Here is a 27915-nt window from a genome sequence, read left to right as displayed (position 1 = left end):
TTAGTGGTTCCAAACTTTTGGACTGTACTGTATATATATATTTTTACATTGAAACATTTATTTAAAAACTTTTTTGAAAATAATAAAGAAGTGTACACTTTATGGTACTTTACAGCATCATAGGACGTTTTAGAGATATTAAATTTAACACTTTCTTGAAAATATTATTAATGTTTTTAAAACCATATGAAACCGACATGAATACAAAGAGTACATATCTAACAACTTAACAACTATATTTTTAAATTATTTTTTTCTTTTCTTTATCATGGACACTCTTGTTTGTAATTGACCCTTGAGCAAGTAAGCAACAGTGTTATTTTAGTATTATTTATATACTATTATAGTCAGTGTTGTGGGTAATGCATTACAAGTAGTGTGCATTACGTAATCAGATTACTTTTTGATTTAACAAGTAATACATTACTTTATGAATTTGCACATTAATATTTTAGTTACTTTTTTAAAAAAGTAATGCACATTACTTTTCAATTTTATTCATTTACATAAACATTTTTTAAAACAATCACTTTGACATGCACACTCATACTGTATGTATGCGGTAACAGACAAAAAGTACAAAAGTAACAAAACGCATTACTTTCAACTTTCAATAAAAGAGTTATAATGTTATGAATTCTTTTGCATGGCATACATAGCTCTCGGGCTCAGGAAATATTATAAGTGCTCAGAATATAACAACATTGTAAATGTGTAGGGTTTTTAAATGAAGGTGTACATTATAGGTTATATTGTTGAATGCATTACTGAGTTAAATACTTGCAAAAAAGTAAAAAAAACCCCACCTTTTCTCAGCCAGGTAAGAAAAAGTAACAACGCATTACTTTCAATAAAAAGCAACTAAGTAATGTAATTATTAATTTTTTATGGAGTAATTCATTATTGTAATGCATTACATTTAAAAGGAACTTTCTCCAACACTATTTATAGTATTTATTAATATTTTTATAACCTTTATTTTTATATTTAAAATTTTTGTTTAAGTTTTATTAATTTTGTTATGTGCTTTTGTCATTTTTATTTGTTTGTGTTTTTCTAAACATTTATATTTAGCTTTAATTAACTTTTATTTCAGTTAAAAGTTCTATTTTAATCGTTTTAGTTAACAAAACAACACTGATTAGCAACCACCCAGGAAACCCTAGCAACTGCACAGCAACACGAAAAATCGCTCTGAACTCTGTATAATTATACATAGCAATATATAATGATTGATTGTTCAATACAGAATTGAACAGGCCTGTGAAGGAAACATCGTTTCATGTTTTCAACCCGTGCTAACGATCAATCCTTCATGTTTATGTGTTACCTGAATGTGTAATTAGAGAACTTGAAAGACGTGCGCAAGTTTTATCGTCAGGTTCAGAGCCGACAAACAAGAGAGCATTTCTGTCAAGCAACACATAAAATGCAGCCTCAGGTGACTGACATCTAGAGCTAATGTTCCTTGCCTGTATGAAATGTGCCTCCATTCAGCTACACAAACCCCCTTCAGCGGCATATAAGGCTCCAGTATGCATCATTGTTCTTAGATGACAGTTTTAATCAAGGTGACAAGTCTTTGTGTGGTTTCATTAATGGCTGACAGCCGCAGTGCTGTGGCAGATGAGGGAAAACACAATGTGCTTCACGGACTATTTCCTTTGCCCCAAAAGCAGAGCGCCATCTGAGGATTACAACCTGTCACACAAAGACAATTACACTTCAAAAACACTTTATGAGCTCAACCGCTAAAGACAAACGGAGGAGCGGCACTTAAGGTACCCGAAACCCACTGATACCGCCTGCGCGGTACACCAGAGTGTTTAAGTTTTAGTGTTAGAAGCGTCTATCAGGGGTTTAAGTTTCAAAAATAGTATACTTTGTCACGGCAGGGAGTGAAGAAGCCGTGCGATCCCTCTGGGACACATTTATTGAAACAAAACCAAATGGTGTGAAACAAAAGCATATATATATTCACTTGCTCTGCCATTTCTGCCTGCATTATTCCCTATCCCAGTCTTTTAATAGTGCGTTCAGCCAAAGAGTGGTCTAATGTTGCCCTTTCTAGACCGCCGAGTTCAGGGAAGGGACGTAACATTAATGGGGGCTCGTCCGGGATTATAATTAGAATTTTTCTGGATTCTGTGTTTTATGATTTAAATGCACAATATATAAGATTTTTTGGATTAAAATATCCAAAAACCACTAGAACAATGATATATATATTTTGTTGACTTGAGTACTTAGATTATCCAAAATCTTTCCAACAATGTTTAAATCCAGAGAAATCAGCTATTTTAACTAGTGTAACGGCCCGTGTCATTGCTAAGCGGCAACCTTCCGTTCTCTCTTTTGAAACCAACATGAAAGTGACTTAAACTGCAATTCATCGACTGGCCGCTAGAGACAGGCTCCAAAAGGAAATCAATCCCATAGACCCCCATGTTAAAATGCCCAACTTTACAGCAGGAAAAAAAAAAAAGGTTTACAGCCTTTTACAAAAAGTGGTTTTGGTCTATATAGCTAATTTTGCCCTTTGTGACAGCTGTGAGGGAGGTGAATTTTTTTATAACTCATCCATTTAAATTATATTAAGCCTTAAAATTCTGCATAATTAAGGGCGTGGCCACTTGAGTGACAGGTGGATTGCCGCTACTGTCACTACTAGCCGTTTGTCTGCTGTCTGTTAGCCGTCACATCACCTCAGCAAATTCCAGCCGCTGAACTTGGCTTTTTTGCCATGTTTGTGCATTTTAGGGATTATTTCATGCAGTTATCAAATAATATGGCTTGCTGTGTGGTTAATTGTACTAACAGACTGAAAAAAACTTTAAATCTGTGCACACGATTTTAGTGTTTTCATTACTGAATTTACACAAAACCTAAAGAAACAAAGAAAAATGAGACCTTTTTACAGGCTATAAACTGTTTTTGTCTCCATACTCAGAAAATACATTGATTGCCAGTCATTCACAGAACAATCATGTATCCATGCATATAAACAGATGCTACATCGCTAGGCTATCATAAACAATACCTATATTGATGATCGATTCAGACAGCAATCAGCCTCCAAAAGCAATCATTTGGAGGCTATACATAAATTATTATCATTGTGATGGCCAATCGTTCAGGCAAAAGACAGCATTTAGTCTCCAAAAACAATTGATTGTCTCAACTGCTGCACTATTTTGAAAAATATACTTTGGACGCAGACTCATTTGTTTGTGAGAATCTAATGTATACGATCATACACGGTTTTACAACATAAACAGTTCTCAGATTGCATAATTTCTTGAAGAACGATAATGGAGAGCAGATCGTTCAGAAGAAATATGACACAAACAATGGATAATATATCAGTATTTCATGGATTTAACGCTTTTGTGGACAAAAAGTGCTGTTGGATGTTTTTCAGTGGACGTTTTACCCAAGTGCGACGGACTGGATTCATCTCGCGATCGCTATTTCATTAAAAGGTATGAAGTCCCGTTTTGATTTTGCGTGTTGTCATTTGCACACCCGACACAAATTACAAATATTACTGTTGCTGGAGCATCTATATCGTAAAACAGACACAGTAGATTGACAGTAAACCCTTAGAACTTTATAATTTGTTATCTTTATTAATATTTTAGATAGTGTCTAAGATCGCTCCTTAGCCTGAGCTAATTTGGTCACGTCGAAGCTAGGTGGGCATGGTTTCAGCAACCAGGCACCTCAGCAACCAGGCATGCCCATTTCCGGTTACCCGGGAGTGACACGTGGTGATGCGCTGCAAAGATGGCGACGGCCGGCTCCGCCCACTTTTGGCTTAAAAAATGCTCTTCAGAAACCTACGGGTGATGTCATGGACACTACGTCCATGTTTTATAGTCAATGGTCATTGCGTCGCCTGTCAGTGACATCATATCTGCCTTACCCTCGATTTCCTGTTTTACATCTGTAGAAACCATAGAAACACCAAAGACGCATTTATATATTATGCATTTTGTTACACAGGTGAGCAACTGTTTTGGTACCTCTATCTACAGAAACTAATCATTGTTTTATAGCTCAACATGGTTAGTCTTATTGTTTGAATCTCTTGTTTTCTTGATTTACAGTGATTAACATGTTTGTACCCAAGAAGTAAATTAGACATTCTACTGTAAGCTACTAAACCAAACTTTTATTATAATATGACTAGTTTTTTATCAAATGAAATGGTGAATTGCTCATAAATGATTCTTAGAGCAGCTCTAGATATGAAGTTCATGTGTTTATGTCTTCATATAGTGAGATGAGCGGCAGGCGTAGTAGTAGTGTGTACTAGATAAAACGGTGCCACTTATTTCATATTTTGGTATCAGTCTTTTTGCGGTTTAATATTCACAGACACTAATCCACTGTGAAAATCATAAAGCCCTAATTGTGTAATAAATGATAGGATTTGCTGAGAGGATGGCTGGTACTACAGAGTCACAGATGCTAGTGGTCATCATTTTAGTGGAGTCCTAGCTGTGCTATGCAACACCTGGACCTCAAGGACAAATGGTGCACAGGTTGCGTCAAGGTACGAGCTCAGCAAAGGTGCTAGATTTATGGCCGGATAATGAATATTATAAAAACAATATAATAATGAATTGTGCACAATAAGGCCGGAACATAAAATGTAAATAGGTCAATCTTGATTTCATGTTAACTGATTTTTGAGGTTTGTGACAAGATACTCTACAGAACTGTGAAAAAGTAAATATGAAGGGTTATTTTAAATGAACCTGTGTTTTTTTTTCTTTGTGTTTTAGTGAAATTTCCTGCTTCTTTCATTTTCCTCACCAAATCGATGTTTTTCCTTGTCTATCACTCAATACGAATCAACACCATTAAATCAATACCAAAGAAAAAACACTGTCATGTCAAATATTGATTCAGAAATACTGGCAAGTCTAGAATGGTTTCCACTTCATTTATTGAAGAAAATCAGTTGGTCAGCTTACAAAATAATAATTTTTGTTTAGATGTGTATTAAATGCATCAGCCTTTTTTTTTTTTTACTTATATGACCTGCTTAAAATAAGGGTTAATTAAAAATATATTTTTTAATTTTTACAGATTGTGTGATAAAGATATAGTTGTGACATAACAATCATAAATATTTTGGGGGCTTTTTCTAAGTGTGATCTTTGGGTTCTTCTTTACCTCTCTCACCAAGGCTCTTCTCCCCCGATAGCTCAGACGGCCAGCTCTAGGAAGGGTTCTGGTCGTCCCAAACGTCTTCCATTTAAGGATTATGGAGGCCACTGTGCTCTTAGGAGCCTTAAGTGCAGCAGAATTTTTTTTGTAACCTTGGCCAGATCTGTGCCTTGCCACAATTCTGTCTCTGAGCTCTTCAGGCAGTTCCTTTGACCTCATGATTCTCATTTTCTCTGACATGCACTGTGAGCTGTAAGGTCTTATATAGACAGGTGTGTGGCTTTTCTAATCAAGTCCAATCAGTATAATCAAACACAGCTGGACTCAAATGAAGGTGTATAACCATCTCAAGGATGATCAGAAGAAATGGACAGCACCTGAGTTAAATATATGAGTGTCACAACAAAGGGTCTGAATACTTAGGACCATGTGATATTTCAGTTTTTCTTTTTTAATAAATCTGCAAAAATGTCAACAATTCTGTGTTTTTCTGTCAATATGGGGTGCTGTGTGTACATTAATGAGGGAAAAAAATGAACTTAAATGATTTTAGCAAATGGCTGCAATGTAACAAAGAGTGAAAAATTTAAGGGGGTCTGAATACTTTCCGTACCCACTGTGTATATATATATATATATATATATATACACACACACACACACACACACACACACACACACACACACACACACACACACACACACACACACACACACACACTTAGAAAAAGCCCCCAAAATATTGTTCTGAAATGAGGAGGCAAACAATGACCTCACAGTTTTTTTGTTATTTTTCATTTTTCATTTTTTACAAATCAAATGTAAATTCATGTCTGTTACTTGTCACATTTTCCTCGTTAAATGAACATTACTTTACATTACATCAAAAAGAAAAAAAAGAAACCATAAACAATTCTATTTTGTATTTTTACATTAACAATGTAATGAATGTTCTGTTTATTAAAACCAAGTCAATCTCATCAAGTTAGTGTTTTTTTAAGCATTTTTACATGTATTCCAAAAATAATAACTAAAGGCAGTAACAATTTAACCCTCTATGGTAGGCAATATGATATCAATGAGGAAAATATATTATAACAATATCAATAAACATTAACATTTATTTATTTTTTAAAAGTTCATTTAAAAGTCTAATTTTACTAAAAAACAAACTAAAACAGACTGTATATACATATATATATTATATGATAGTAATTGTGACCATGTTATTAATTTTATTAACATTTTTAATTGATTGAGAGCCCTCAAAACACAATATATTTGTGTATTAAGCATGAGCATCACCTCTCTTTAGTTCCTTTGACATAAGAAATGACTTGATTACTCGGTGACGTGTCCTTGCCTTGGTTGAAATGACATTCTTGACTGTGGCTGAAATATTTGCCACCATGTATTTTCATAGAGAACAGAACCTTTAAATTTTTAGCTTAACAATCCAACGCAATTATAAAACAAATACCTCTCACAAGGTTGCTTTGGTCTGTCTTTTCAGCATACAGAGAAATAGTTTCAATTCAGCTCAAGGCAGCCACGCCTGACCTTGTAGAATCTGATTTTCTTTTCAACACATGTTTCTTGATGTTTCTGTTGCTGTACTGTCATATAAATGCTCTAGCAATAGGTTCAGCAGCAGAGCTTCTTTCAAATCACTATCTACAGCTCTTTTTCCATTTTTTTCCCTTCAAGTTAGGTAATCTAATTTGAATGCAAATGTGCGAGCAGTAGGCGAGAGGGAACGCGCCTTTAAAATATCAATATTTATTGCATCTATTTAAACCGCTGGGTTGGTATAACGTAGGATATTTTAAAATGCGTCCATGGCATCTGTTTGAATTGTAACCGTGGATTATATTAAATGCACTGGTTACGTATTCAAACTCTCAGAGCCTTCAAAAAAGACATTAACACCAGTCAAGAGCAGATCGCTGTGTATTAACCACATGAAAGCCTTTTCTGTCGTTCTAATGCTATGCAAACACCCTGTCCTGGGTGAAAATTGTCTCTGCACCCACTCGTGTCCTCCGGGATGTGTAATGGGAACGAATTGTGTCCTCTTATTTTTCCCTAATGTAAAGAAAGCCGTGTGCGGCTCTCAAAGGAGAATGCCAAACGTTGTTCTCTGAACCTTAAGGCAGTTCTGAACCTCAACCTCAGTGTTTGGCATCTGGAAGTAGATGCTGGCTTATGATTCAGTAATACTTGTTTCTCAGAGGAAGCATTTACAGTAATATCAGAATGACAACCATTAATGAATTATTCTCTGTGTTGTGTGAATGTGTTGCTGTAATGGGCTATAAATATTAAACGTATACTAATCCACATTTTACTATGCAGTATGCAGTGTTAGACAGTTATTTTACATTTTGATCAGGCGTAGTTAAGATTATAGATTATAGAGAGATTACATTCACTTTGAATAGCAGTTCAAAATAATGTGCAATATAAATATTGATTGATTAACTTTTTACAATTTAGTATGTAAGTAGAGACTGTTTTGTTTGAAATCTCAATCAGTTGTTGCTAAAATGACAGAAATATTACTCTTGAACAACGATTCATCATAAAGTGTCATGAATTTCAAGCATCCACTATGAATAGCAATTTGACATAATGTGATATATAAATATTGAAAAATCAACATTTTTACTATTTACTAAGTAGAGACTTTTATTCTGAAATCTCAATCTGTTGTTGAAAAACAATTTAGTGTCCTGAATTTTGAATATTGACCAACACTTTACTATTTACATAGTGTACATTTACATAGTTCAGTTAATTTCAAATATTTTTCACGGAAATACTAAATTTATTTTGTGGTAAAAGCGTGTTGTATATTGATAAACATGCATGTTACTGTTTCACTTGTAAGTTACTTTTGATATGACAAACATTTTACCATTTAATGTTAATGGTTATCATTTAAAATTTCGAGCATACATTTTGAATAGCAGTTTGATGTAATGTGCTATACAAATATTGAAAAAGCAACTTTTTACTATTTAATATGAGACATGTATTTGAAATCTTGATCAGTTGTTGCTCAAACTACTATTCTTGAACAACTTTTACATTATTATTAATTGTCGCTGAAATTAAAAGAATGTTGATTTACTCTTTATTATGTACAGTGTCCTCCACAATTATTGGCACCCTTAGTAAATATGAGCAAAGGTGGCTGTGAAAAGAAATCTACATTGTTTATCCTTTTGATCTTTCATTCAAAAAATTCACAAAATTCTAACCTTTCATTGAAGGAAAACAGTTGAAAGTGGGAGGAAACTCACATTATGAAATAAATGTTTTTCTCCAATACATGTTGGCCACAATTATTAGCACCCCTAGAAATTCTTATGAGTAAAATATCTCTGAAGTATATTCCCATTCATATTTACATTTTTTAGCATACCAGGGTGACTTCCTGTTCCACAGGAGTATAAACATGAGGAAACACAAAGGCCAAATTCCCTTAATCATTCATCACAATGAGTAAAACCAAAGAATATAGTTCTGATGTGCAGCAAAAGATTGTTGAGCTTCACAAAATAGAAAGTGGCTGTAAGATAATAGCTAAAGCATTGAAAATCCCCATTTCCGCTATCAGGGCAATAATTAAGAAGTTCCAATCAACTAAAGATGTTAAAAATCTGCCTGGAAGAAGACGCGTGTCTAAATCGTCCTAATGCACAGTGAGGAGGAAAGTTTGAGTGGACAAAGACTCTCCAAGGATCACAGCTGGAGAATTGCAGAGATTAGCTAAAAAGAATTATCAAACAGCACCTACATCCCCACAAGTTGTTCGGGAGGGTTTCAAGAAAAATCCTCTGCTCTCATCCAGAAACAATCTCCAGCATATTCAGTTGTCAGACACGACTGGAACTTCAAACTGGACCGGCTTCTATGGTCAGATGAAACTAAAAAAATAGCTTTTTTGGCAGCAAACCCACCAGATGGGTTTGGTGCACACATGGATAAAAAGTACCCCATGTCCACGGTTAAATATGCTGCTGGATCTTTAATGTTGTGGGACTATTTTTCTGCTGGAGGTCCTGGACATCTTGTTCAGATACATGGTATCATGGATTCTATCAAATACCAACAGATAAAAAATCAAACCCGACTGCTTCTTCTAGAAATCCAATTATGGGCTGTGGTTGGATCTTCCATCAGGACAATGATCCAAAACAAACATCAAAACCAACACAAAAATGGGGTCACTGAGCACAAAATGAAACTTCTGCCATGGCCATCTCAGTCCTCTGACCTGAACCCTAAAGAAAATGAGTGGAGTGAACTGAAGAGAAGAAGCACCAACATGGAGCTGGGAATCTGAAGGATCTGGAGAGATTCTATGTGAAGGAATGGCCTCTGATCTCTTGTCAGGTGTTCTCCAAACTCATCAGGCATTATAGGTGAAGACTCAGAGCTGTTATCTTGACAAAAGGAGGCTGCAAAAAGTTTTGAATGAAAGGGTGCCAATAATTGTGGCCAACGTGTTTTGGAGAAAAACATTTATTTCATAATGTGAGTTTCCCCCCACTTTCAATTATTTTCCTTAAATGAAAGGTTATCATTTTGTGAATTTTTTGAATGAAAGATCAAAAGGATAAACAATGCAGATTTATTTTCAAAGCTGCTTTTGCTCATAATTACTAAGGGTGCCAATAATTGTGGAGGGCACTGTAAGTAGAGAGCTCATTTATATTTACATTCAATTGTTGCTGAAATCTTGAATGGTTATATTCAGGGCTTGACATTAACTTTTTTGCTCACCAGCCACTGTGGTTTTCCGAAGATATTAGCCACTCAGCATTTTCAGTGGCCACAATTTTGACATCGATACCATGGGGGAAAACTGCCATATAGATATTTTTAATATTATCTCATAATTTGGCAGCAGGTTTATTAGGCTGCTGTCACATTTCTCAACTGTTTACGTTCAATTAAAACATAACTGACTGTGTTTACGTGAATACTCGCCAAGAGCGGCATTTTGACATTGTTTTGTGTGTTTATGACTGTTTACATGCAATAAGCAGCAAAAAACAACTCAATTTAATACTGAGAGGTGGCTTTTTATGCGCGCACTTTGGGTATGAGCACAAAATCTGCGGGAATGAGTAAAATTATGCACAATATACGCAATCCCATGAAATTCAAGCCCTGTAAAACCAACAATATTCATCCGGAGCAAATGAAACTAGTCCTCAAAATCCTCTGCTCTCATCCAGAAACAATCTCCAGTATATTCAGTTGTCAGACATGACTGGAACTTCAAACGGGACCGGCTTCTATGGTCAGATCAGATGAAATTAAAAAAAGAGCTTTTTGGCTGCAAACCCACCAGATGGGTTTGGTGCACACATGGATAAAAAGTACCCCATGCCCACGGTTAAATATACTGCTGGATCTTTAATGTTGTGGGCCTATTTTTCTGCTGGAGGTCCTGGACATCTTGTTCAGATACATGGCATCATGGATTCTATCAAATACCAACAGATAAAAAATTAAAACCTGACCGCTTCTGCTAGAAATCCAATAATGGGCTGTGGTTGGATCTTCCATCAGGACAATGATCCAAAACAAACATCAAAACCAACACAAAAATTGGGTCACTGTGCACAAAATGAAGCTTCTGCCATGGTCGTCCCAGTTCCCTGACCTGAACCCTAAAGAAAATGAGTAAAATTATGCACAATATATGCAATCCCATGAAATTCAAGCCCTGTAAAACCAACAATATTCATCCGGAGCAAATGAAACTAGTGAGTGAGGGGAGGCGGGTATCTGTGTGAACTCGCTGTTGGAGAGATGAGAGAGCGAGAAAGTGCAGCTGATATTGTGTATCTCTTCTGTGGAAAATAAGTATTGGATGCATTTCAGATATTTCAGTATTGATACGTATCAAAAAATCAATATTTTTGACAACACTACATTGCACTTAGTTTATCATTTCAGATGCATTTTTAAAAAACTACAATTAAAAAATGTATATATATAAAATTCAACCCGCCAAAATGGCAAGTAGGAGTGACTGTGTTACACGCCACTGCTGAAATCCACCCACTTTTTCCGGGTGTTAATGTCAAGCCCTGTATATATTTTAATACCAATGTGATATAAATATTTTTTTTTAGCCACCAACATTTTACTTTGTAATATTTAAGTGGTGACAGAAGATTAAATTTAAAATTCAAGTAAAATCTCTATGCATTGTTGACCGGTATATACCGGTATTTCACACGTCTTTGAACTGATCGCTGTGGCATTTTCAGTCTTGGTACAAATTAATACTGTCAGCATCCTCTGCTTAATGCAGTGTGATGTGGCAGAGATTCATTTATAGCACGGAAGCCCCTCTCCTCCGGTCCAAACGTGTCTTTCTACAGCAATTAACTGCGGAAAGGTTGATCTTAGACATGAGCTGGCAGAGATATGTCTTTGTCTACGGTACAAACCCACTGCTCTTTCTCTTCAAAAGAAGGAGGCAGCCTCCCCCAGGCAACATTGCAAGTTATATGCTGATAAACTTTGTAACTTCCTACCTGCAAGTTTTAAATGGAGCTTTCCTGTAATTACTGATCCAGTGGTTAGAAATGAGCTGTAGTAGATTCATTGCCAGGCTCTGATTCCTATTAAAGAGGAAACTTTAACCTTTCATCGTTCATTTCCATAATTCATATTGACCTTTTATGTTACAAGAAGGGATTCTGCATAGCCAGTTGCTTTCTAAGGAAGCGTCATAAATGTAAAATGATTCGATGCACTCTACAATTGATTCATAAGTAATATGAGAAGAAAAGGCAATATTTTATTATAAATTGAATAGTTACGGTCCTTGCTTGGTTGAGCTGCTTTCGAAGCCATTGTAAATTACATATAGCTGTGTAAATATTAAAATAAATATTTTTATGGACTAAGCGTTTTATAAAAGCAAAAAGCCCCATGAAGCCATGGGTTTCTCAGGGGAACGAAAAACATTTTTGAGAGAATGCAATCTCTTATTTTTTCCATCATCATGTCCCTTTTGCGGCTGTGTACATTTATAAGATCTTAACACTTTTTAAAATAGATATTTAAAAATTGACTTTATTTTTGATATATTTATTTTGTCATTGACACATACATTACCATTGATCTACATTAAAAACAATGACAAAGCGGAAAACCTTGTTTACTGACTTTTATACGTATTAACACAGGACTTTTTTGTGCTAATTATCTCGACTTTGACTGTAGTCGATTTGTATAACATACACATACAGTGTTTTGTACAGATGTGAGTGTATCTCTTCCCACAGATGCTTTTGTTCCGGTTTCAAACATTTCATCGCATGCACAGTGTGGTATGCATTTGTGTCGGCTTATGCCTGTCGCACCGCTAATGGCTGCCATGGTTTGCGTGTGAAACACAAAAGCCCTCGCTCCCACGCTCAGCACACTTTTTGTGCGACGCTGGCTGTGTTCATGTCTGAGGAAAAAAGGTGAGATTGTTCTGCCGTGTGATAGCAAAACGAGGCTTACTTCTGCCAAAATATTGAAAGGCTGTATGAAATGAACAGTAAACAGTGGAGAAGAAAATTTGGCTTCAGTGTGGGACTTATTTTCAAATCGAACTTGGCACTGATTGCATTAATATTTTAAAGGCTGCCTAATGTCTCTTAACTGGATTATGTGTGACATGAAGGAAAACTTTTGCTCATTAAAAAGTTGAGAAGTCTGAAAGCTGAGCTAAATTAAACTTTGTGTATAGGGTTTAATTATGCAAAACACCAAAAATACAACATTTTCTGTATGGGATGCGCAATATATCAATACCATATCGGTTATAGGCCGATATTAGAGGGTTTTTTTTAGTTATTGTTTGATATTTTACATTTATTTGTAAACCAACTAAAAAGTATAGCTGCAAGCAGCGATGATGGGCCCAACCCCAGTGGACGTCGGGCAAATTAAACTGGGTAAATGTAAAAAGACTATTTTAAAATCATTTGAATTTGCCACATTTACTGCAGCAGCTGGTTCCACTATGACCACAAGCCACAATAGCCACACCCATGATGTCATTTAAATTTAGATGAATTTCATGTCCAGTATTTATCTCTAGGTCTTTTTTTATGTTTATTAACATAATTATTAAGTTACCTAGTTAACCTAATTATAAAACTATGTTGTCAGTGCCCTACACATGAATTGGTTCTTTCATGAATTGGTTCTTTGCCTTTATTTTGTTATTCAAAAAAAAGGACAAGGCCTAAGAGATTTCTTATCCTTTAATCCTTTAATGTAGGCAGTAGCACACAGCAATAAAAGGGTTAAACTCTCTCTCCCTCACACACACACAGAGATAGAGAGCGAGAGAGAGAGAAGGACCAAGTGAGACCAAGGTACTGCACAACCCTTTTTAAGAATTCCTTTTAAGAAATCTCTTTAAAAGCTGCCATCTAGTGGTTATGCTGTGTATGAAATTTGATTTTTGTCATTCATTTATTTTAACCAAATGGCAGTAATCTGCCTATTTTTAACTTACACATATGCCTACTTCTTGAATTGAAAACATAGAATAAAATTTGTTTATTTCTAATATTTGTATTATTTTATTTTGAAATAAATGGTGTATAATGTATTGTTTAGAAGATATGAGACTCTTCCTGTATCCCTTTTTTGACATTACTTTAATCCCTCACCATGGCAACACCGTTCAATATATCAAATATCCGTTCACAATTTAACATCTTCAATGTATTGTCATCATGTTGAAAAAGTATGGTATAAACCCTCTAGTCTGATTTTTCAAAAAAAAAAAAAAAAAAAAAATCCACATTCAAACCAATATAGCTGACTTCCTATTGGGCTAAGCTAATGACTGTAAATTTGAAAGTTGTCTGGCTCAATGAACCCAATATATCTACCAAGTTTGGTGACTGTAGGTAAAACTACCCCCTCCCCCACTTTTGTCAAATTGTGGTGCTATAGAGCCCCTCCTCCCTGAAAATTTCTCAGGCTTTGCCCATGTCTACTGACTGAAAGCTCTGATGTATATGTCGAGTTTCATGCAATTTGAAGCATGCAAAGAGTTTCAAAAGCATCTAAAAAGAATATGAAAGTTTGATGCATTGCCATGGCAACAGTATTTAAGATGTCAAGAATCCTTTCGCAGGCCTGGGAGAAGTATATCAAATTCCAGAGCATGCATTTTTCAAACAACCCATAATAGCTGACTTTCTGTTGGGCTGGTGTATGACTTAGAGCGCAAAAGTTGTTCAGCCCGATGTGGTCTATATGTGTATCAAGTTTCATACATATACGTGCAAGTGCGTTCGATATATGGACAAAGTTATATTCGTTTTTTTTATTTTTTATTATTGTTTGATATTTGACATTTAATTGTAAATCAACTAAAAATAAACTGACACAATAAATCAATACCATATCAGTTATTGTATGATGTTAGAGATTTTTTTAAATTTCACATTTAATTGTAAACCAGCTAAACAAAATTTTAAAGAGCCAAAAAATGAGACATTAGTTTTTTTTTTTTTTTTTGTGGTATATTTTATAGTTTTGAATTTGAAATTCTAGACATTTCACATAAATCTTTTGTGATAAGACACAAGGTTAGTGCACTTTTCACTGGTCATACTCAGTGGTTCATTCATTGCGATATCTTCAACAAGAAATGACTCTCTTTCTACTGAATTGAAACAATTTTTGTAGTATGCCAACTACAGCTGCTGAATTAAATGTCAACACTGAGCTCACAGCTGGCACAATCTGCTAATTTATGTTGCCTTTTAAGCTTGATGGGAAAATGATCAAAAATTGTATTATTAATCATCCAGAATGCTTCTCAGCTCCTGCCATTAAATGAAGCACAACCATTTTCCTTTTAATTACTATGAACCATGAAACATAAAATCTGTCATTTAAATACTTTAGTCTTATTTTGAATTCGAACACAGGCTTAAAGAAACACAGACATCTTAAACTCGATTTCATAAGCTGCTCCACTGTTGAGTAATATGAGATATGGATCGTGTTGTTGTCTGATTATTTAATCGAACAAGTGACATTCCTGCTGACAATAGACAAGACGCCACAGGCGCTGATAAATTGTTTAAGATTGTGATTCTGGTACCTCTGTCACACACAACGGTGTGACTAATGCAACCACAAACTCTTAATGCCTCGGGCGGATTTGACCCAAGGAGCTTTAAATGAGCTTCCTTGCCAGACATGGCCGCCGACCTATACAGAGTTCTCTGATTCTGGTGTCACGGCCTGTCTGAATATTTTATGAGAGGCGAAAGCCCGGAGTGTAGCAGATTCAGAGGTGAATGACATGGCCGATGATAATGCAGTGTTTGTTTATGAACATCAGATGAACTATACTCAAATGACTCATCAATGTAAGTGCTGTTACAAAACTTTCAGGGAGTTTCCTTCTAACCACACACCAAGAATGGTAACTGTAGATATATTAGCATCCACACAAAAAGATGATAATATTCTGTTTATTATAAGTGTGCACTACAGTCTGCCACTTTAAATGCTTGAGGGTGGATTCTGATTGGCTGTTGTTCATCAGCTTGATTAAAAAAAAAAGATTCTAACAATATCATACTTCTGTGCCATAATCGTTATAGCTGTGATGTGGACTTCGCTATTCTCATGGAATTAGAATGATTATTAAAACTTCATAGTTATCGTTCTTGGTATGAACAGGCTTTAAGTCAGTATCCTAAAGCTTGTGGGATTTTATAAGTGATTCATGTAGAAAGTTTTAACCAGCAAAATATACAGCTGAATCTTGTAAAGTTTAGTGTTAGCATGTTTGCTAAGCTAATGATGCAATATCTATGCAAGCACAAAAATACATAGCACACACAAAATAAATAATGGATTATTAAGAACTATTTTTATATGTATGTTTAAAGGCATTTTCTAAAGATTTTTTGAATGTTAAAAGCATTATACTCTAAGTAAGCCAATTGTTGGTTGATTTTCATTGAAAAGTATAAACACTGTGTCTCTGTGGTGTTTTCAAAACATCACTATGTTTGTTTGAGTAATCTGACCAGGCCAGCATAGCAACGTTAGCTCAACCAATGGTGTGAGATTGGGGTGGAACTGTTTGCTGTTTTCTGACCAATGACAGTTGAGTGTTTTAGAAAGTCTTGGGGGACTCAAAGAGGTGCTATAGTGCCTATCAACGAGTTTGAAGAAAATACTATAATAAAATAACTATAAAAATTGCAAGTTATTATTATTAATCATAGTAATTATGCAGCGATTATCGGGGTTGAAGCACTTTAAGACTTTTAAGTACATGTGTAAAAAGATATTAAGTATTATTTAGCAAACTTGTGAATACCCAAGTCGTGGATGAAAAGGCCATTTTCAGCAGCTTCAGATAATTTATTATAGAAATATAGTCTTTTTAACTGTTATAGCGCCACATATCGCCAGACCTCCAAAAAAGTTTGTATGCTTTTTAGATTCAGTCGCATATGCTTGCCTAATTTTGTGAATTTCTAAGGTTTGTTTAGGAATTATTGACTCTTGGGTACACTTGTTCACACCCATATTTTTAAAAAAATAATGATAAATTGGCATTGTTGTCTTTATAAAATCCTGCCTACTTTTCCCACACAGTATAAATAGGCTTTATCGCTGCCTTTATATTTTAGGAAGGGCACCATCATATTTGGGGCCTAGTGACTGATAGTGTTTGGGGAAATAAAAATTGGCCTCAGTGGTTAGCATTGTAGCCTCAAAGCCAGAATGTCCCTGGTTCGAGTCTCAGCTGAATTGTGTGGAGTTTGTATGTTCTACCACATATTGATGCTGGTTTCCTCTGGGTGCTCCAGTTTCTCCTACAATCCCAAAACATGCAGAATTGGTGAATTGGACCATCTTTCACTCTCAGAAAAAAAGGTGCGAAAGCTGTCTCTGGGGCGGTATTCTTTCGAAAGGTACACATTTGTACTTTATTTACCCTTTAAAAGGTGCATATTAGTACCTTTTTTCTTACACTCTGAGATGTTTGGTTAGGCTCCAGCATCCCCACGATCCTACAGAGCACAAGGTTTGGAAAATGGGTGGATGTTTTTCCAAGGGCAGCAGTGATATTGTGAGGTTGCATCTTATTTCCCCTAATAAGCCTCACTCTCAAGTCAGACATGACATCTTGAAGTGTGCCCCATGAAGACGCCCCACCAGCAGACATTATCACCGCACAGCATCTCAATTACATGATGATGACTGAATTGATAACAAAGGAGAACAGCCACCATTAAGGAAAGCGTGACGATGGCGCTTATCCTTGAAAGGACACCCATTCGGCATAATCACTGGGTGTCTTCGAGTGAATTGGGCATCATGATGGCTTCCACAGCTGCTCTCCGGATGGGGCCACCATAGCTGTTCATTAAATGGACTGTAGTGGCGAGAGCACGAATTTGGAGGGGTACTGGAGTGTTTAACTCAGGTCGTGAAGTGCTAATGCTGTAATGGAGGGCTTAGAGACAAGATGGAGGGCTATTATAGCCACACTTTACGCCAAGCAGTGGCCTGTTTCCATATCAAATGCTCCTTGCTGGAAATTCCCTGACAACATGATATTGCCGGTGAGGATTTAAATTAACCTGGAGAGCAGATAGTTTGTTTTGTGGTGAGAGACAGCGAGCACGAATCCTCCATTAGTGTGACTGTTAGAGTGTCTGGGATGTATTAAGGACCTGATCAGATCTTGACGACAGGACTTGTCACAATTTTCTTGCCGCATCTCTGAATACGGAAACTGAATTGCTATTGTGTACGTTTTGGTGGATATGACATTATGGCCACAGGTTTTCAAGTGCAGAGTGTGTGAATTGCATTAGACCGAGTAAATAAGCCGGGACGTGTTTGACATCACCTCGTGTTCCCGCAGGCACCTTGGGCAAGGTGACACTATCAGATATCATTTGAATCTAAACACGCTTTCCTCACTCCGCTGAGAGAAACACAGAATCTGTTTGTTGTTCTCTGGTCCCTCTGTATCTAATCTATGTGCGTCCCTGTCCATCTTATAATGGAATAAGTTTCCGTTGCCGCCTTGGTGTTTTCATCCTTCCTTCCGTGCTTTCTGACCTTCTCACGTCCTGTCTTTCTCTCTCTTTCTGTTCTCTTCTGCTTTCAATTTCATTTGCAATATCCTATTATCTTTTCTGTCCTCCTCCTTTCTCTATTTATCTTTCTTTTGTCTCCATTATCATGTTTTATTTCATCACATCCCTTCCTTTCATTTCTTTTTCTATTGTTCAATTCCTCTTATCATTTCCTTTTCATTTCTTTTTCCCTTGTTTCCTTTCATTTTATTCCTTTGTTTAATTCATTTCCTCTTATCCAATTTCCTTTTTCCAATTGTTATCCAATTATACTTTCCTCTCCTATTCCTTTTATTTCCTTTCCTCTTACACAATTATTTTCTTATTTCTTTAAATTTTCTTTTCCTCTTATCCCTTCCCTACTTCCATTTTTTATTTCCTCTTATCCAATTTTTGTTCTAATTCTTATCCAATTCTCCTTCCTTTTACGTTATCTTTCCTTTCATTCTATCCATTCCTTTTATATCCTTTTCTCTTATCCAATTCCTTTCCTCTTAATTTCTTTCCTTCTTTTTCATCCCATCCCATCCCATCCCTTCCTTCCATTCCATTTCCTCTTTTATACTTTCCTTTCCTTTCCTTTCCTTTCCTTTCCTTTCCTTTCCTTTCCTTTCCTTTCCTTTCCTTTCCTAATTAATTAATTAATTCTCTTTCCTCTTTCCTCTTATCCAATTCCTTTCCACAATCTCCTTCTCTCCATCATTCATTCTTCATCCTCTTAATCTGTCTCTCTCTCCTGTCACTTCCTCCTCTTCTTTCTCTCAGGCGGTGTGTGTATTGCTCAGTCTCTGAAGATCCCCAGAGAGCCCAGACCGGGAGAGTTTGACAAGATCATCCTGCGGCTACTGGAGACACCCAATGCTCGTGCCATCGTCATGTTTGCGAATGAAGATGACATCAGGTGTCTTTATCAATAGCAATTTTCCTTCCTGATATTCATTGATGTATAGGTAATAAATAATAATGGTAATCTGTCCTGGTAATATGCTGAAAAAATAAAAGGCCTAGGAAGGCTTTTACAAAGAATGTTTTTCCTATTAATGCCCCCTTTTTTAAATAGTCATGTTGTTTTAGTCACCTCACAGTTATTAACCATGATTTGCTACTTGCCTTGCTAGTCAGTGGCAGGAGGTGGAACATTTGGATGGGCAAAAATTTGTAGGGCAGGATGAGTGCTCAATATATACAATCGTTCAAATTGTGGGTTTAGGAAGTTATTTTAAATTGTAATAATATTTCACAATATGACAAAAAAAAAAAGAAAAGAAAAAGAATTTTACAAACCCCAAACTTTTGAAGGCTACTGTATTTGGTCCTTTTACCCTGGAATATTTTTAAGGTGTGGTAACTTTTAGAAGTAGGCTTGCATTTAGGTGTTCTAAAAGTTAATAAATGCAATGGAAATGCATTAAAAGCCATACGAAGTCCAATTTTGAGTTCATAGGGTCTTTAAAGGATTAGTTTACTTCAGAATTAAAATTTCCTGATAATTTACTCACCCCCATGTCATCCAAGATGTTTATGTCTTTCTTTCTTCAGTCGAAAAGAAATTAAGGTTTTTGAGGAAAACATTCCAGGATTTGTCGATTAGTGAACTTCACTGGGGTTCAACGGGTTGAAGGTCCAAATTGCACGATCCCAGGGCTTTACACGATCCCAGCCGAGGAATAAGGGACTTATCTAGTGAAACAATTGGTCATTTTCTAAAAAAAAAAAAGATACCTTTTAAACACAAATGCTCGTCTTGCACTAGCTCTGCGATCCAACTCACATTACGTAATCACGTTGGAAAGGTCACACGGAAATACCACCATAGGGCGACAAACTCTATCACATTTTCTCCTCCAATTTCAATATCGTCTGACATCATTGTTTTACCTTCTTTTGTAAAGGGCATTTGGCTTAGTCTTTACACGTTTGCTTTGTAGACACTGGATCAGTACTTTTGCCTACATCACACGTGACCTTTCCGACGTGATTATGTAATGTGTGGCACATCACAGAGCAGTGTTACATTTGTGGTTAAAAAGTATATAGAAAATGACTGATTGTTTTGCTAGATAATACACTTATTCCTAGTCTGTGATCATGCAGAGCCTTTTGAAGCTGCATTGAAACTGCAGTTTGGAGCTTCAACCCATTGTACCCCAGTAAAGTCCACTATATGGAGAAAAACCATGGAATGTTTTCCTCAAAACCTTAATTTCTTTTCGACCGAAGAAAGAAAGACATGAACATCTTTGATGACATGGGGGTGAGTAAATTACCAGGAAATTTTAATTCTTAAGTGAACTAATCCTTTAAGTCAAATCAGCTGAAAAGCTACCAATTTTGGACAAACCACAGATGTTTAACTGGGACTTTCATTGAGTTATATTGAAGATGATGCAGTCGAGCTGTAAGTATTGCTCTTAGGCGAAAACCTCAAGAACAGGTGATGTCAGCTATTTCCTATAATGTGCTGCCTAAGGCCTGGAGAACTCAATTTAACATAATCCACTTTTCAGTAATTTTTGCTGTAAAATTTTATGTACTTGTGGCACAGAACCAAATCATGTCCCCATATTCCTGAGATCCACTGCCTTTCTAAGCCTATTACATGATGTCCTTTGGAATCTGGCCCAGTACGCTGATGACTTTAGACCAATTTCTAATTCTAAGTGTTCTAACAGAACACTGTTGACCTCAGAAAATCAGAACGAACAGGTCTTTTTGAAGGACATATTCAGGTTTCTGGGTTTAGGATACTTCACTGGCTCACATGTGAATGTGTATTTTGTTTGCCTATCTTTCAGACGTGTATTGGATGCTGCAAAGCGCAACAACCAAACAGGTCACTTCCTGTGGGTGGGATCAGACAGCTGGGGCTCAAAGATATCTCCTGTCGTCCAGCAGGAAAGCGTGGCAGAAGGTGCTATTACCATCCTTCCAAAAAGAGCATCCATAGAAGGTAAAATTCCCTCTAGTGGACAAATTCTGATTAAACATTTCTCTTGCAATTCCAGTCCAATTCCAATGCTTTCATACTTATTTTCAGCCTTTGACAGATACTTCAAAAGCCGCTCCTTGTCCAACAACCGACGGAACGTTTGGTTTGCAGAGTTCTGGGAGGAGAATTTTGGATGCAAGTTAGGGATGCACGGCAAACGTCCCGGTAGCCCCAAGAAATGCACTGGTATGAGAACGTTTTTTATTACTGTCTTTCAGCCTGGTTTAGAAATTGTTACTGTTAGAGTTCTCTTCTTGCCTGGGAGGCAAAACAGTCCATCACGCTGACATTGGATTGGACCTCTTTGAGGATTCAGTGTGTTTTTTTTTTTTTATGGTTGAGAAGATCAGTGGGGACATCAGGAACAAGATATTCTGTTTACACAGGAACTGGTAAAGCCTTGAAGGATTAGTTCACTTTAAAATGAAAATTACCCCAAGATTTAATCATTCTCAAGCTATGCTAGGTGTATATGACTTTCTTCTTTTTGATGAACACAATCTGAGTTATATTAATAAAGCTTTATAATGGCAGTGAATGGGGGCAACGAGTTTGAAGCTCAAAAAAAAGTGCATCCATCCATCATACTCCACGCGGCTCTGGGGGGTTAATAAAGACCTTCTGAAGCAATGCAATGCTTTTGTCTAAGAAAAATATCCACTATTTGGAATAGAACAGAATTTGGAACTTGATTTGGAACAGGAAACAGCTTGTTAATGTCATTTCTTTGGAACGTCCACTGATAAATTGGGTAACACTTTGTTTTGATGGTCCCCTTTAGACATTCTGTTGACTATAAGGAACGTTGCACCTCAATGAACTCTCATTAGAGTATTAGTAGAGTATACAAGGAACATGTATTAAGTAAGTAAATATGTTGTTTGTAAGCTGTGACAGTTTACATCTTGTGGCTAATACATTTGAAACAGTATTTTAATGTTTTAATGTTTACAGATTGGCCCCATTCACATCCATTGTAACTGACAGTAATAGAAACCTACAGTAGATGTTTTCATAAAAATTAAAAAAAAAAAAAAGTAGTAAGAATGGCTAAAATAAAAGTACATTCTTTAGTTTATCTTAATTTAAGCAATTGACTGCCCCAGGTTCACCATGGCGACAGTTCTGCACTTGCTTCCTTTTGTCACTTAATTCTCCTTCTCTCCTGTATGAAACTCTTGTGTACAGCTACATAGAGCAGATGGACATTTGGGGTCTTTTTATGAAAGCACAGTTATTGTTCTGGCACGGTGATTTGACATAATGAGAATAATTACATAGCTGTGGATGCGGCACATCGCTCTCTCTCTTGCTCTCTCGCTCTCTCTTTCTGAATGATCTGTAAGGAGATGCTCAGACTACGCTTCACTGCAAATGGATGCCTCTGTCAACAGCACGCTGGCAGAAATGCTGATTACGATCATCTATTCCTTAAAGAAGTACGAAGAGGGAGAGCTATTAAACCATGACAAAAAGATGCTGTTTTTGTCAAATAATAAAAACAGACGCTGAGAGATCCCAGCTGTCAGGGGCCGTGCAGCGCTGGGGCCGAGAAAATGTAGATTTGAATTGAAGCACTGAAGATGCCTGAAGACACATAAGGATGCAAATACACCATTACATCAAGTATTCAAATAATGCAAAACAACATGAAGTGGCATTAGCAATGCATTTAGCTTCTCAAATGTAACATTTGTGAGTGGAACAAAATATTTAGTCTTTAATATCCAGAGACTCGGGATGGACTAGTACACAACAACCCAGAACACTATAGTAACCGCCTAGCAACTCCCTAGAAATCACCCAGAGCATCCTAGCAACTCCCTAGCAACCACACAGAACAGCCTAGCAACCATGTCGAAATTTTATTTGAGGCTCTTGACTTGAACTAGTAACCAACAACACAGAACACTATAGAACAATCTACCAACTCCCTAGTAACCATCCAGAGCATCCTAGCAACTCCCTAGCAACTACACATACCACCCTAGCAACCACATAGAAATTTTATTTGAGACTCTTGAGTTGGACTAGTTAACAACAACCCAGAATGCTATAGTAACGATCTAGCAACTCCCTAGAATCCACCCAGAGCATCCTAGCAACTCCTTAACATCCACTTAGAACACCCTAGCAACCACATAGCAACTCCCTTGCAACCACTCAGAACACCCTAGCAACCACATAGAAATTTTATTTGAGGCTCTTGACTTGGACTTGTTAGCAACAACCCAGAACACTACCCACTCAGCAGGAGACTCCTAGGCGGATCCGCATTCAAGTCGCCAAACCCGCGTGACTGTCACAGTCATTTTGGCACCGCCCAGAGGATCAGCTCTGCCTCCGGGCGGTGCCGTAAATTCACCTGTCACTGTGCGCAAGTAGACGCCGATACGGGTCTGTTCGCGGATACTGTCCGGAAGCCATGATACCTCCGCGGCTGCTCCGCCGCGGAGTTTTTTTGCTGTGTGGGTATAGTAACTGTCTAGCAACTCCCTAGAAACCACCGAGAGCATCCTAGCAACTCCCTAGCAAAACCTGGGTCTGTTTTAATTGTAGGTTGTCTTAAAGATATGCATCTGTATCTTCCAGTAGCTCTAGCTTTTGTGTGTGTGCATCTGCAGGGGGCCAAATAGGCCAATTCAAGTCACATGATCGGTGATGCATTGCTGATTTTGTTTCAGCACATCTCCAGGCAGCCTCATAGACAAGCAATTGTGAATCAGAGCACTCAACGCCACAGTGTTATATTTAGTAGTAGAGCAGTGATGCTTTCCTGTCTGGACTGTTAGCGGAGGTAGCAAGCCGTGAGAATGCATCAGTTCACTTTAGGGGATCTCTGTCACGGCATTCACTTAAGCTATAGCCCGATTTAGACTTCATAAACTCTCCACGCACTCTGTTCAGGAAGAAAATAGGCTGTACTGGAATAAGAAATCAAAGTGGACAAACTAGCATCTCAAATGCAAGCATTTGATGCTCGACCAGAGTTGCAAATGCAGTACATAGATAAACATGGTCAGCGTAGCAGTTAAATATGATGTTTGAAGAGAAGATGGCTGTTTGGTGTAGTCTGATTGCATTTGTGCTGGTTGTATAAATAATTGCCTAGTGGTTAGACCATTGAGGCAAAAGTGGGGACCAGAATATCATAGGCTACATTCACAGTGTCAGTTACTTACAGGTGTTAGTCTCAAAAAGTCCTGTTCACACAGCACATTTGTCTCACAACTACCCACACCCTACCATTGCAGCAGTGACTTTGCATGGGCAAGCACTACTTACACTTCAGAAACAAGAAAATGTAAAAATCTTATTTCAGATCACATTTATAGTCACTAAATCCTGTTTCGGTTGAATCGGACGCTCCAATTAGCATTACACATCCAGAATTTTTTTGTCCTGAGATGTACATTATGCTGACTACAACATCTTCCAGACAGAAAAAGTCAAGAAGAGAGCGACCTTTCGTTTATTCTGTCTGTTCTTAAGACAAGCACTTTGGGCTAAATCCCATGGAAAGATGTCAGGCAAATGAAACTGGATTTACAAAATGTGCAGCGATGGGCTTGCTGGAGGAAAGCGAATAAGGGAAATCTCTGGACTCAGCTTGCCTGCTGAAGAAGGCGTATTTTGACTAGTAAGGAATTGAGTTTGAAAGCGGCCTATGTGTGTAAGACTTATCTGTGGGATTGAGGCAGGCAGTGGCGGTCTGAATTGATTTTATGATCACCCAGAGATTGAGGTTTGGTGAAGCTTTTATCAGAGTGGCACTGTGGAGTAATCATACACTATGACAAACAGCTGACTCAGCAACACGTGTGGTCAGCATTCACCTGTGTGTGTGAAGAGCAAAGAGAAGGCCCATGAATATAAGATTAACCCTCTGGCACAGTCTGCAAAAGTGCTGATATCACAGGGTTTGCTTTCACATGTTGCAGCATGTCTGTAAGGCAGGCGCGTCTCCATGTATTGATGTCCGCGGTTGTGGGATACATCTAATGTGTCCTACATGTTGCATCAGACCTGGCAGGGAAGCTAATGGAGTTTGATTTTGTATTCCGTTACATTTGCTTCTTACGGGATGTGTGCGCAGTAAATTGTGTGTGAATATTTCTGACTGGGGTTCCTGCGTAAGGATCGATCGTATGGGATTTGCCTTTTTAAAGAAACATCCTAGGTTTTTTTTTTTTTTTTTTTTTTTTATTAAAATCAACCCCTTTTTTACCTTCTTAAAGGTATAGTTCACCCAAAAATAAAAATTCCATTAGCACAAAAGCAGCATCAGCAGCATTGCAGATCTATTCCGCCAAAACCCAACATATCAGCAATGTTATTGTCACGGTTTGAGTTCTGTTCATGTCTGTTTCTAGGTTGTTTTCTTGTTCTGCTAATTAGTTTTGTCCCTCTGTTTGTTTCCATGGACACTGATTGCTTTAGTATTCTGTTCAGGTGTGTCTTGTCAAATATCTTGTTAATTCCTCAGTTCACTGTGTATTTAAGCCCTGTGGTTAGTTCAGTACAGTTGTCTGTTAATGTCACAATAACCCAGTTGTTCTGTTTGTGTTTACTTAGTCAAGAGTGTTTTGTGTCTAGTTATTTTGTTCAATAAACTGTTTACTGCTGCAATTGGATCCTTTCTCTTCTTACCTTGTAACCAGCATGTGACAGAATAACAGACTGTTCAAATGAATCCAGCAGCAGTAAATCTGGACTTGGCTGGCCGTGACCTGACTGACTACCTCATGAAGATCCTGACTGTGAGAGGCAACAGATTCACCGGTCTCGTCCCATCTTGGCCACTATTCCAGCTCCTGAGTCCACTCCAGTGTCGGCTCCAGCCCCTGATTCCACTCCAGTGTTGGCTCCAGCCCATGAGTCCGTTCCAGTGTTCGCTCCAGCACATGAGTCCACTCCAGTGTCGGCTCCAGCCCCTGATTCCGCTCCAGTGTCGGCTCCAGCCCATGAGTCTGCTCCAGTGTTGGCTCCAGCCCATGAGTCCGCTCCAGTGTCGGCTCCAGCCCCTGAGTCCGCTCCAGTGTCGGCTCCAGCCCCTGAGTCCGCTCCAGTGTCGGCTCCAGCCCCTGATTCCGCTCCAGTGTTGGCTCCAGCCCATGAGTCCGCTCCAGTGTTGGCTCCAGCCCATGAGTCCACTCCAGTGTCGGCTCCAGCCCCTGATTCCGCTCCAGTGTCGGCTCCAGCCCATGAGTCTGCTCCATTGTTGGCTCCAGCCCATGAGTCCACTCCAGTGTCGGCTCCAGCCCCTGAGTCCGCTCCAGTGTCGGCTCCAGCCCCTGATTCCGCTCCAGTGTTGACTCCAGCCCATGAGTCCGCTCCAGTATTGGCTCCAGCCCATGAGTCCCCTCCAGTGTCGGCTCCAGCCCCTGAGTCCACTCCAGTGTCAGCTCCAGCCCCTGAGTCCACTCCAGTATGGGCTCCAGCCCATGAGTCCCCTCCATTGTCGACTCCAGCCCCTGAGTCCACTCCAGTGACAGCTCCAGCCCCTGAGTCCACTCCAGTGTTGGCTCAAGCCCCTGTGTCAGCTCCAGTGTCGGCTCCAGCCCCTGAGTCCGCTCCAGTGTCGGCTCCAGCCCATGAGTCCCCTCCAGTGTCGGCTCCAGCCCCTGAGTCCACTCCAGTGTCAGCTCCAGCCCCTGAGTCCACTCCAGTGTTGGCTCCAGCCCATGAGTCCACTCCAGTGTTGGCTCCAGCCCCTGAGTCCTCTCCAGTGTCGGCTCAAGCCCCTGTGTCTGCTCCAGTGTCGGCTCCAGCCCCTGAGTCCGCTCCAGTGTCGGCTCCAGTCCCCGTCCAGAGTTCAGAAAGGACTTCTGTCCCCATCCAGAGAAGACTTCTGTCTCTGTCGTGAGTCCAGAGAGGACTCCATCTCTGATCAGAGTCCAAAGAGGACTCCAGCCCAAAAGGGGTGCCATATGTCCCTGGCCATAGTGGACAGGCCAAGGGTCAAGACCACGGAGGCCGAACCATCTTGGTCCCCTGAACTGCCGGCAACGCCCTGGCCCCCTGGACTGCCAGCTACGCCCTGGCCCCCTGAACTGCTGGCACCACCTTGGGCCCCTGAACTGCTGGCACCGCCCTGGCCCCCTGAACTGCCGGCTCCTCCCTGGCCCCCTGAACTGCTGGCAGCACCCTGGTGCTTGCCCGTTTGCCTGAAGCTGCCTCTTGTCAGCCTCCAGGTCTTACCTTGCAACCATCATGTGACAGTTATATCCATTACCATGCCAACAACTATGAGAGCTGTCATGACAGAACTTTTCTTTTCAGCTGACATCACAAAAGCCACTTAAGTTTCAACCAGTGGTAGTGGTATTATGATCATGAATGAATCAGAATTTGTTTATTTGTTTTTGAAACAAAGAATTTTTTTAAACCCAATCTTTTTAGTAAAGGAATCTTTAAAGTGAATGGATCATTCTTAATTTATTCATAGCGCAAGTTCTTTAGTCAGTTCTGAAGTGAGTAATTCTTCTTAACTTTTTGTGTCTTTTTATGTTATCTGGATTTAATAGCTTGATTGAAGTAATTTCCCAGCAGAAAAAGTTATGTATCTACTTTGTTGTCA

The 27915-nt window shown here is 38.3% G+C and overlaps 1 protein-coding gene across 3 annotated transcripts in view; it reads left to right on the top strand.

The window, feature by feature from the left end:
* Positions 1 to 27915, top strand: part of grm8b (glutamate receptor, metabotropic 8b) — a 205872-nt gene that overhangs the window by 127737 nt on the left and 50220 nt on the right. For all 3 annotated transcript variants that reach the window (XM_048158683.1, XM_048158682.1, XM_048158684.1), the window contains exons 4-6: positions 19112 to 19247; positions 21142 to 21296; positions 21384 to 21521. In XM_048158683.1, the coding sequence (XP_048014640.1) occupies positions 19112 to 19247; positions 21142 to 21296; positions 21384 to 21521 (429 nt within the window). The remainder of the gene's footprint in view (positions 1 to 19111; positions 19248 to 21141; positions 21297 to 21383; positions 21522 to 27915) is intronic.

This window comes from Megalobrama amblycephala, linkage group LG15 (assembly GCF_018812025.1).
Source record: "Megalobrama amblycephala isolate DHTTF-2021 linkage group LG15, ASM1881202v1, whole genome shotgun sequence".
NCBI classification, from domain to species: domain Eukaryota; kingdom Metazoa; phylum Chordata; class Actinopteri; order Cypriniformes; family Xenocyprididae; genus Megalobrama; species Megalobrama amblycephala.
This window is presented reverse-complemented; position numbering and strand designations above follow the sequence as displayed.